Raw genomic sequence first — 12475 nt, 5'->3', positions numbered from 1 at the left:
GCATTTGGTTGATATGCTTACAATTAAGTAAATGTTATTGGTAATAGCCATAATTAACAATATAATTAACAATTAAGAATTATAACACCAAGGAAATTTAGTATCAATTCTATCATGATTGCTTTTCTTATTTTTTAGTCCTTTCATTAGTATCAAAATACTTTTAAAGTAATTCAAAGTGATCATAAGCTTCCATTTTTCTGTTTGTGAGACATAAAAACAGGATATGAAGAAAAATCCAAACTATGACAAAATATATTTACTAATATATCTGCATCAAAATTTATATTTTCTGAAATAAGAAAATTTATATCCAGATAAAGCCCTTGGAAGTAGCTGTTTTCTTTGTTCATAAGGATCTAAGTAGAACTGAATAGAAAATTATTTACTTGTTGATGTTAATACGGAAAACAGAGGCCTTTTCATTTATGATTATTTTAGCCATCAAATTAGACTTTTGGGAACTAACTCATTAAGTAAGAATCACTTCATGTTTGACAGAAGAATTGGTAATCCAAATTATATGTTTTATAACAGGAAATGAAACAAAGTGAGGAATATTTTAGAGCCTCCATCAACAAATGCCACAGAATATAAAATAACAGGGACATAAACCAAGGTGTATGATTAAGTGAATGGTTATTTTCAGTTCTAAAGAACATGTTACTTTCAAAGATAAGAGTCAGGAAAATACAGGAGATCTAAAGAAACACCTTGTTTTGGGTAAAGTTCTTGTATTATTCACTGGAAAAAAACTAATGTAACATAGTTACATTATTATAACTAGATCAAGAACAAAATAATATTCAAGTTTTTCAATGATAACTTTTCAGTGGTTTATATGCAAGTGCTCCAAATCAAGATCTTTAAAAAAACATAGATTGGAATGAAAGGATCTAAAATTAAGATTATAGGGGAAATACAGAGATGAAGAGATGAAATAGGGTATTTTGGGGATGGAGGCATTATAAAAAAATAACATTTCTGGCATATCACCTACATATAATCTTAACAAGACAGCTTGCTTCACTATAAATATGAGGCAAAAATAAATGTGCTCATCTGATCGGAAAATTTTAAAAAGTAATAGTGTATTGAAGAATAACAGTGGAAACAGTTAATTTTAAACACTCATGGTGAGAGAATAAATTGGCCCAAGCTACTTGAAAGACAATTCAGCTTCTCCAGATCTGACCTGGGGAAACATTCCTGGAGGCACATGAAGTGACTGCATAGTCAACAAGCAAGAAAAACCTCCATGTCTACTATGAGAAATTATTTGCTAACATAAGTTGTGCCTGTTATTTTCCATGAAAAGGCAGACCTATATAAGCAGGCATTGCTGACAAGTGGGAACTAAACTGCACCCCAGCTAGCTAGGTTCAAGATCATCTATAAAACAGACAATAACATTTTCCTGTCCCTATTTCTGTGACGTTACATACCGTGATGCCCTGAGGCAGTCCCATCCAGTGCCTCCATTTTTGTGTGGCTATGGAGAAGGAAGTGGCAACCCACTCCAGTGTTCTTGCTTGGAGAATCCCAGGGACGGGGGAGCCTGGTGGGCTGCCGTCTCTGGGGTCGCACAGAGTCAGACACGACTGAAGTGACTTAGCAGCAGCAGCAGCATGGAGGTCTTCTCTGCACTGTCTCAACCACCTAGCTTCTCAGAAGTCTTCATTCGCATACATGCAAACAGTCTTTTCAAGGACAGGATATCTTCTGCCACCGTATCATCCCCCAATACCCCCACTTCCTACCAATCCTCCATCTTCCTGCTTTTCTTTTGCTATTGCCAGCTACTCCATTTAAAGGACTGTCTCAATGATTTATTTCACTGTTCAAGGTAGCAGCTGGATTTTGCTAAGGTTGTGTGCAATCCTGATAAATATACTGGGGTAGGAAAGACAAGAACTTAGAATTTCTTTCTAATTTAGGGGCAAGGATTTTGAATGGATGGCCAGGGACTCTGGAATGTTGAGATATGAGACTTGATGGGGGGTGGTGCAATGGGGATGGATAGGGAAACAGGGCTCTTGGACAGAGGAAGAAGGGCATGAATGCCTGGGTTGGGCATGGGATGTGGGTGAACTGGGAGGAGTCCAGCATGGCTGGGATCCTGGGTCCTGTGAGAACAGGCAGAGATTGAGATGAAGAAGGTAGATAAGAACCACGTATCATGAGGGCCTAACATGTGTGGACTTTATCCTGGAGATAATGGGGAGCTGTTGATATTTACACAGGGTATCTGTAATATTAAATTACCCTGTGGTTGTAAAATTAAGGGCAAGGCAATGCCAGGCTACAGGAGTGGGAATAGTTAAGGAAAGTGTCCATATGGTTAGATTAAAAGAGCACACGAATGTGGATGAACCTAGAGGTTGTCACATAGAGTGAAGTTAGAAAGAGAAAAACAAATATCATAAATCAATGCACATATATGGAATCTAGAAAGATGGTACTGATGAACCTACTTGCAGGGTAGGAATAGAGGCACAGATATAGAAAACAGATATGTAGACACAGCAGGGTAAGGAGAAGGTGGGATGGATTGAGAGAGTAGCATTGACATATATACACTGTGTGTGTCCAATTCTTTGCGACCCCAAGGACTGTAGCCCGCTAGGCTCCTGTACCATGTATAAAACAGATGGCTGGTGGGAAGGTGCTGTATAGCTCAGGGAGCTCAGCTCAATGCGCTGTGATGACCTAGAGGGATGGGAAGCAGGGGGGGTGGGGAGGGAGGGGATATATGTATACATATAGCTGATTCATGCTGTTATACAGCAGAAACCAAATACTACATTGTAAAGCAATTATATAAATTTTTTTTTTTAGAAAGCGCAGAGTAGAAATTATTTCTATATCTCAAAGACATATGAACACTGATACACAGCTGAGTCAAACATGTAGCCCTGTGGGGTGGGCACTGGCTGTATTCTTATCTTTTCTTTCTATATTTCACTGCATCTTCCTTCCCTTACTTGGCAAGGGTTGTTATTACATAAGATTCAGGACTGGTACCCTTTTCCTGGAGGGACTAATTGCTTGTCATGACTGTGCAATATTAACTGCTCTCAACTAGGCATTAGTTAATGTTTTAAGAATAGATCATACACTTTGGGGTTAGAAAATCTGAACTTAAATCTTGCCTCTACTACTTACTTGCTTTGTGATCTTGGGAAGGTCATTTGTCCTATCTTAATCTCAGTTTTCTCATTTGGAAAACCTGGACGATGATAGCATCTAACAGTGCAGTGCTATTGGAAGATTAGGGGTAATGGCTGGAAAGCACCCAACACAACTGTGATTATTATTGTGTGCTATCCCAACTACTGCACCTGCTTTTCGATTTAGGTCAAGGATAGGCAAGCCATAACCTGTGGGTCAAGTTGGCCCTTTGTCTGTTTTTGTAAATAAAGTTTCACTGGAACACAGCCACACCCATTTGTTTACATGCTGTCTCTCACTGCTATCCTGCTATGATGGCCGAGTCGAGTGGTTGTGACAGACACCTAAAATATTAAATATTTGGCCATTTATAGAAAAAGTTTTCTGAACCCTAAGTTGGATTTTTCCAAAAATGTCCTCTTACCGTTTCTTCCCTCTTTAGTTTTTCTCTTTAAATCCATGTTTGTGTTGTTTGAATGTAAATTAAAAGTATGTCTATGTACAGAGTTATAATGACAGTTTTCTGAAAAGTGTCAATATAGAAGGAAGAATTCATATTACAATGTCTTCTGAAATCCAAGTAAATGATTTAACAATGTGCTGCACTTCAGTACATATTTCTAAGTTGTGAATTTGCACAGCAGGTTAATTTTGGTATTCCCCTGTCTGGTAATGATTAATGGAGGCTAAATTTGTCTAGAACATCTCATCTGCAAATGTCCTTGAAGGTCTTTTCCTTCACACTTCAAAAAAATTTTTTTCTTTTTATTTTGTATTGTAGTAGAGCCGATGAACAATGTTGTGACAGTTTCTGGGGAACAGTGAAAGGACTCAGCCATACATACACATGTATCCATTTTCTCTCAAACTCTTACTCAATCATGGAAAATTCCAGATGTATCTGTCTCTATCTTCTCTGTGATGAGAAATAAAAATTCAAGTGATTAAATATCTTTGTACTATTGAAATAATCCATTGACTTAAGTTTTACCATCTCGGATAAATTTAAGTCAAATATTTATTTGAAGTACATCCTTTTAATAACTTTGAAGAGTGAGGTCTTCTAAAAATTTTATAATTACTGAAGTTTATTAAGAAAAATGTCAACAATTAATCAAAATAAACCCAAATAACTTTCTCTGTTTTAAAATTTTAAGATGTCATGATACATAGTACTATTTTAATTCTAGTGGCACATTGGAGGGTTTTTATAAAGATCAAATGAGTTAACATATGTATAATTTGGGGGTTTCACTCATTACTCTCTCCACAGCTTGAGAAAAATCTTGCAAAAGTTGCTCTAGCATGCTCTCTGCTGCCCTCTGCTGCTCATTTTCAGAAATGGATTTTGAGTTAATACCTCGGGCTTCCTGATGGCTAAGCGGTAAAGAATCTGCCTGCAATGCAGAAGATGTAGGAGACACAGGTTCGATCCCTGGGTCAGAAAGACCCCTTGGAGGAGGGCATGGCAACTCACTCGAGTATTGGAGAATCCCATGGACAGAGGAGCCTGGTGGGCTACAGCCCATAGGGTCGCAAAGAGTCACACATGACTGAAGCATGACACATGCAATGCTTACCTCATTTATTTTCTTCCCTTAATATAGTCCAAAGCCCATGCGATATTAAAGTTTGAGGGGATTCTATAATTGAATCCCACATTCTCAATTTACAGATAAGAAGTTGAGTCTCTGAGAGGTTAAGTGACATGCAAGCATGGGCTCTGTTTTCTTTCCTTTTTTTATCCATGCTGTGCAGCTTGTGGGATCTTAGCTCCCAACCAGGGACTGAACCCAGGTCCTCTGCAGGGGAAGCGTGGAGTTCTTCTCACTCCACTTCCAGAATCCCACTGGACTACCAGGGGATTCTAGCGAGCTCTGTTTTCTGACAGACCACCATTTGAATGCCTATTGGTTATGGACATAGTACTTAATTTTGATAAATAGAAAATGAGAATAATAGTACCTACATCTTTGAATTTTTGTGGGGATTCATTGATTTAGTACATAAAAGGCACTTAGAACAGTGTCTGGGTTGTAGCCAGTATAAATGCTAGCCCTGTTATAGACCTGCTATTAACTAGACTAAAACCACAGCAAGATCAGAACTAGAATTCTAGGCTCTTGACTACCAGCTCAATAGTGTTTTTTTTTTTTTTTTCGGCCTTAATGAGTCTGCATAGCAACCAAATTTTACCTTCCAATGTCCAATGTGGATTTTTAGAATGTGACCTGCTCACGTTGGAAGTTCTTGTAGTTTCTGTGACACTATCGACACTGCAGAGCTTGTTGTGGCTCATTCCTCCTTGTACTGTTCAAGCAGGTTCCCCACAGAAATTATTACCCGTACAAGCTCCTCAAGCCTCCAGACAGAAAATCCTGTGGCCCACACTTAGGAGATGCTGTCACTGTTGACTGACAGTAACCCTTCTAATGAGTTCCCTGCTTGAATCTCCAGTGCACAGACACCTGCACTCACTTACCAAGAGTCTGACTCAAGAGGAACTGAAGTAAACCCATCAGCTCCTTTCCTGGCTCTCTCCTGATCTCTCCATTTTGGTCAATGCTGATGCCAACTGTCAGCATGCCTAGACGCAGTTATGTCTTCTCCTTCACTGCCAAGTCCAGGAGTCATGGCCTCTCAAGTTCATTGCTTCTCTTCCTTTTCTGCTTCCTTCTTCCTGGCTCCTGCCCCTAAACAGCTCAGGTGGGCATGAATCCAGCAGCCCCTAACCTGGGTCCTGGACTCCAATTTCATTCCGCTAACATTCTTCTTGCCCTTTATTCATAGATCACATTATGCCTTGAAAAACCTTGGTTACCTTCCAGAGGTTTGTATTGCCTTCAGTGTAAACCTAAAGTCCTCAGCCTTGCATGTCTCAATATACCTCCCTGACCTTTCCTCTCACTCTTTTCTCATAGGAATTTGTTCCTTTAGGCATGCGTGTCTCTTTCCCTTGGTATTATGACACATTTTGTGCTTTTCCATCATTGGTCCTACCACTGTACTGGTCTGCCTTGGGCCCTATGGTAGGGCTCTCATTCTATCAGAATTAAGGTATCAACAAAGCTCTCAGCCCATAACAAATGGGGCAAAGAGGCTTTTATGTGTTGAGAAGGCAACGGAACCCCACTCCAGTACTCTTGCCTGGAAAATCCCATGGACGGAGGAGCCTGGTGGGCTGCAGTCCATGGGGTCGCTGAGAGTTGGACACGACTGAACGACTTCACTTTCACTTTTCACTTTCATGCATTGGAGAAGGAAATGGCAACCCACTCCAGTGTTCTTGCCTGGAGAATCCCAGGAACAGGGGAGCCTGGTGGGCTGCCGTCTATGGGGTCACACAGAGCCGGACACGACTGAAGCGACTTAGCAGCAGCAGCAGCAGCTTTTATGTGTGTGTTAGTTGCTCAGTCATGTCTAACTCTTTGTGACCCCCATGGCCTATATAGCCCACCAGGCTCCTCTGTCCATGGGATTTTCCACGCAAGAATACTGCAGTGGTTTGCCATGTCCTTCTCCAGGAGATCTTCCTGACTCAGGGATCGAACCCAGGTCTTGGCCATTACTCAAAACAAAATCCACTTACTTCACTACTGTGAACGAGCAGAGGTTATCTGGAGAACTTATACATATCAGCCACATAAAATGAGAGAAGAATCCACTATGATTTTTTAATACGAAAAGAAATGTGATAAACAGGTGATTTGGGATAATGGCTGAATGGGAACAAGGGGGACTCAAGAATGATTTTGCATTATCACCTTCACTATCTTCTAAGTCTGTGCTGTCCAATATCTTAGCCATGTGGTATTTTTAGTTTCAATTAAATGAAGTTAATTAATTAGTGAAATTCAGTTTTATTAGCCATATTTCAAGGGCTTAATAGTCACATATGGCTGTTAATATTTTGGACAGCACATATGTAGATCAATCTATCATCCCAGAAAGTTCTGTTGGACTGCCCTGGTCTAGACTTTTCATTTGCTTTTCTAAGTCATCCACCCCCGATCTACTGCTTTCCAGTTTCTAAAGTATAACTGCTCTAGTCTCTTCTCTTGTTCTCCCTTTTCTCATGTATTCTATTAAAAAAATCATTTGTTATTGTTTTAATGAAGTTTGGAGGGGGAGAAAGAATACAGGTATATGTCTAATCCATTACTTTTCCTAAAAATCTTTGCTTTTCTCTCCCTCAGTGTGATCTTGCTTTTGGGCTCACATTCTGAGTAATCACAGTCACTTCGGGGGTCCCTCTGGCTTGGGCTTGCCTCTGAATTCCAGCTTGCTTCCATAAAACCATGGCATCAGCTGGGGATGCTGGGGGTGGGAGGGAGGTGGCACGGTGGGGACATTTCTGGCTGTTGTCACGTAGTCACATGGGCATCCATGGCGAGTTCTCATCATTCACCTGGTCCCTGGCTAACATTCTATATCATATCTGCAATCTGCCCATCCCCAATGGAGGTTTTCACCAGGTTTGCAGGCTCTGGGCAGCATGCTGGTACCTAAGCAGACTTCACAAGGCAACCTTAGGCCGGTCCACCTGGGCATTCCATTTGGTTGGTTTTCTTCCTGCTCCTCAGGTTCTATGTGGGGGTTAAGGCACAGGCCTTATCTACTCAGGGGTCCCCCACTCTATCTGGCACCATCCTCTTTCCCTCCATGGGGATTCCATCCACTGAGTCTATTGTTGATATGTCAATATGATGCCCTAAGTCATTTGGTAGTGGCTTAGTTGCTAAGTTGTGTTCAGCTCTTGCAACCTCATGGATTGTAGCCCACCAGCCTCCTCTATCCATGGATTTCCCAGAGAAGAATACTGCAGTGGGTTGCCATTTCCTTCTCCAGTGGATCTTTCCGACCCAGGGATCGAATCCGGGTCTCCTGGATTGCAGGCAGACTCTTTACCACTGAGCCACTTGGCTCAGTGACCGAGCCGCCAGGATTTAGCGTTCTGGATTCTGAAGTGTAAAGGCTCAGGTTATGGAATCTCAAAACTCATTTCTCTAAAACTATGATTTCTGCCAAGACTTTCTAAAGACTCTTTAGCAACTCAAAAGCTGGGAGATGTGGTTTTGCTCTGGTTTTCCACAATGATAGTCTTAGGTCCTGAAGGCAGAAGGCTCCACTTGCATCTGGGTTCAGTGAAGTGGGAGGGTCATGAGGTACCTGCATCACTAGGAAGCCTTAGGATAAACTTTATTGCTCTGTTAATTATCTTCTCATGTATAGAAGATTTGCCTTTTCACCTGGATGTACAGTTTGTTAAGAACAGAACCACACAAGTTTTTTGGGGAACAACATTTTGTTAGTGTTATAAGTGTGTCCAGCATACAAGAATTGCTTCACGGATGTGTTGAAGACCTTTAACTTTGTAGCTTCATGGTACATGACTGTCTGGAATACAGTAAACATTTAAATCATTAATAAATCTGCTGAACATATTTTGGAATAGTTTCCCCCAAAAGAAATAAACATTGAAAACATTGGTGGTAGTGGTATAGTCGCTAAGTCATACCCAGGTCTTTTTGACCCTATGGACTGTAGCCCATCAGACTCTTCTGTCCATGAGACTTCCCAGCAAGAATACTGGAGTGGGTTGCCATTTCCTTTTCCAGGGGATCTTCCCCACTCAGGGCTAGATCCCACATCTCCTCCTTGGCAGGCGATTCTTTATCATTGAGCCACCACAGAAGCCCATTAAGTACATTACATTCATAATACTAACTTTATACAATTAAAACGTTAACATGGAAAATAACTTCATGACTATAAAAGAGATGCTAAAATTGAAAAAAAAAAAGAATCCTTAGGGTTAAGATAATCCTTTTCTAATATGACTTGTCTTTCAGGCTCAAATTAACGGGTCTGTTTTAGAAGCCCAGCCCTTGAGGCCAAAGCAGGTCAGTTCTCTTTGCTCTTGTCTGTTGCTCCATTGCTAAGAGTGTCTTTCTTGGAAAATGCAGCTGTGGACTTCCAGCCTATTCTGCTGCTGCTGTTAAGTCACTCAGTCATGGCTGACTCTTTGCAGCCCCACGGACTGTAGCTTGCCAGGCTCCTCTGTCCATGGGATTTCCCAGGCAAGGATACTGGAGTGGGTTGCTATTTCCTTCTCCAGGGGATCTTCTCAACCCAGGAATCTAATTTGGGTTTCCTGCATTGGCAGGTGGATTCTTTACCACTGAGCCACTTGGGAAGCCCCCAGCCTATTCTAGTCACCTTACAATTAGTGACAACTGCTAACAGTGGCAGGGGCGGTGCAGGTAGAGGAAAAGCTCACAGTAAGAAAAGTTCCTTGGTAACTGGGGTAGAGATAAACACGTCAGTCAGACACAGGAACATTTCCAGGACGTACTATAAAAACTAGGACTGCGAGAGCAGGAAAGTCATCCTGGGCAGCAAAGAGAGACGAAGGCTTCATGGTCCATCATGACAGGTTGACAGTGAATTAATTTCATACCCTGCCACTGCTGCTTATTATTTAATTCAAGTTAAGGATCCTTTGATTTCCTCCTCAAGGCAAACAACTGCGCTAGCTCCCAAGAATAAAATACGATGATGAGTAAGATATAGCTCTCATTTTCAGTAGAATCTGCCACCAATTCCCTCATTTTTTCATAACCCACTAGTGATGCTGCTTCCCCAGTTTGCAGCTACTCAATCACTCTCCATTTCCTTCAGGGCAGAAGGCAGATGCCCTTGCCCGACTCCCAAGGCCCTTTATGATTCAATTTCAGTCGACATCCCCAGCCCTCTCTGCTTAGGCTCAGTGTCTTATATATGCCATGTAAGGCCATCTCATCAATTTCTTATAACTCCGTGACTAGGGATGGAACTCCTAGGCTTCAGTTTATCTGAAATGCCACCTTCTCTGGGACATAGCCTGTCGTCTCTCCTCCTTCACCCCAGGTTGTTACTCAGAAACTTGTTGAAGGAGGGAACTGGTTCCATTTCATCCTTATACCTCCAGCACACACCAGCACTCTGGTACCACAGCAGGCACAGAATGAGCAAGAGCTTGGGGAATGAATGAAAGCAACTTATTTATTGTCCTTTACTTTTTTGATAGTACAGCTGCCCATTTGTGAGACTCCAATCTTCTTTTCCCCCATTGTAATTCACACACTGTCTTTCCAGAATGCTGTCAGAAGGCTATCTCAGTGGACTTGCGTACCGGAATGACATCCAGTGGAGTTATCCATCTTCTAATGAGCAAGTGGCTGAGGAAAAGGAAGAGGAGATGGAAGCCACAGCAGCTGCAAGTCTTTCCTATTCCTCCGTGGATGAAACACAAGTCCAAAATCTCTATGTGAGCTGCAAATCCTCTGGCAAGGTCATTTCTTCAGTGTATTCAAGAGAGAGCCAACATAGTAGAAATCCGAGAATTACAGTGCTGCAAACAAACCCCAATCCTGTGTATGAAAGCCCAAACTTGGCTGCAGTTGAACTATACAGAGACACCAGCAGAGAGACCTACTTGGTCCCACCTTCCTGCAAGAGTATCTGCAAGAATTACAATGACTTACAGATTGCAGGGGGCCAGGTGATGGCCATTAATTCAGTGACAACTGATTTCCCCTCTGAGGGTAGTTTTCAATATGGTCCTTTGCTGAAATCATCTGAGATTCCTTTGTCCATGGAGGATTCCATGTCCACTCAGCCCAGCGACTTGCCACCCACCCCTATCCAGCGGTATTCATCGTACTGGAGAATAACCAGCATCAAAGAGAAAAACAGCCTACAAATGCAGAAGCCTATTTCGAATGCGGTGCTGAATGAATACCTGGAGCAGAAGCTGGTGGAGTTGTATAAGCAGTACTTTATGGACACTGGGTTTCATGACAGTTCACCTACCCAGATTCTGGCATCTGAACTTATCATGACAAACGTGGACCAAATTAGTATTCAAGTCTCTATAGAGAAGAACCTGGAGATCTCGAAAGCCAGGGATATCGTCATTAACCGCCTATTACAGTATGGGTCAACCGAAATCAGCACGCCGAGTCTCCATATTTCTCAGTATAGCAACGTGAATCCATAGAGAGGGTGCTTCCATTGCTCTTTCTCAACTACTCAAATCCTAAGCAACAAGTATTCATTTATTCTGAGAATGTGCAGGAAGGGGTTGGCAAGGGGTAGAGAAGAAAACGTTGGTTGCAGGCCAGGTTATGGATTAAGAGGAAATCTCATAATATTACATGTGAAGGAATGTGGGGAGAGGAGCTATAATGACTTCCAAGTGAGGGCTGTACAGCAACAAAGCAAAAATAAAAATGATCAAAAAAGAAGGTATGATTCATATAAGGGAATAAAGAAAAGGAAAAAGAAGACAAACCAAGTAAGGATGCACACAATGTATGGAGAGTCCTTAAAAAACTAGGAATAAAACCACCATATGACCCAGCAATACCACTCCTAGGCATGTACTCTGAGTAAACCAAAATTGAAAAAGACACATGTATCCCAATGTTCATTGCAGCACTATTTACAACAGCTAAAACATGGAAGCAACCTAGATGTCCATTGACAGATGAATAAATAAAGAAGTTATGGTACATATAAACAATGGAATATTACTCAGCCATAAAAAGGAGCACATTTGAGTCAGTTCTAATCAGGTAGATGAACCTACAGTCTATTATACAGAGTGAAGTGAGTCAGAAAGATAAATATCATATATTAATGCATATATATGGAATCTATAAAGATGGTATCAAAGAATTGATTTGCAGGGCAGCAATGGAAAAACAGACTTAGAGAACAGACTTATGGACAAGGGGAGAGGGGAGGTGAGGGTGAGATGTATGGAGAGAGTAAAATGTAAACTTATATTACCATATGTAAAATAGATAGCCAATGCCAATTTGCTGTATGTCTCATGGAACTCAAACAGGGGATCTGTATCAACCTAGAGGGGTGGGATGGGGAGGCAGATAGGAGGGAGGTTCAAGAAGGAGGAGACATATGTATACCAATGGCTGATTCATGTTGATATTCGGCAGAAAACAACAAAATTCTGTAAAGAAATTATCCTTGAATTAAAATAAATAAATAAATTTAAAAAAGAAGAATGCACACCATGGCAAAACTAAAAGCCAAAGGTTTCAGGGTAGTGAGTTAAGAATATGTTTGTCACCCAAGGAAAATCCTCCAAGTTGTTTCTTCTTGAGGGAAACAGACCACTGAAGGCTGCTACATTTGGGTAGAAAGACAGGTTCAAACAGTTTTCAAAAAATACATTTGTATCTATTTTCCCTATCCTGTACCAGATCATTTAAAAATACATTCTTTATAAAGATGAAAA

The 12475-nt window shown here is 41.2% G+C and overlaps 1 protein-coding gene and 1 long non-coding RNA gene across 3 annotated transcripts in view; one reads left to right on the top strand and one right to left on the bottom strand.

Moving 5' to 3' along the window:
- LOC138930959 (uncharacterized) overlaps window positions 1-1843 on the bottom strand; it is a 24868-nt gene extending 23025 nt beyond the window's left edge. The window contains exon 1 of the long non-coding RNA XR_011446308.1: window positions 1446-1843. This is a non-coding gene — a long non-coding RNA (uncharacterized lncRNA). The remainder of the gene's footprint in view (window positions 1-1445) is intronic.
- Window positions 1-12475, top strand: part of TASL (TLR adaptor interacting with endolysosomal SLC15A4) — a 14409-nt gene extending 1934 nt beyond the window's left edge. Inside the window, exons 2-3 of one of the 2 annotated variants that reach the window (XM_070291474.1) lie at window positions 9024-9074; window positions 10309-12475. In XM_070291474.1, the coding sequence (XP_070147575.1) occupies window positions 10310-11212 (903 nt within the window). In that variant the 5' untranslated portion in view covers window positions 9024-9074; window position 10309 and the 3' untranslated portion in view covers window positions 11213-12475. The remainder of the gene's footprint in view (window positions 1-9023; window positions 9075-10308) is intronic. The other variant, XM_070291473.1, reaches the window with a different exon arrangement.

Source organism: Ovis canadensis, chromosome X (assembly GCF_042477335.2).
Source record: "Ovis canadensis isolate MfBH-ARS-UI-01 breed Bighorn chromosome X, ARS-UI_OviCan_v2, whole genome shotgun sequence".
Taxonomy (NCBI): Eukaryota; Metazoa; Chordata; class Mammalia; order Artiodactyla; family Bovidae; genus Ovis; species Ovis canadensis.
Note: the sequence above shows the minus strand (reverse complement) of the source record. Positions and strands in the feature narration are given on the sequence as shown.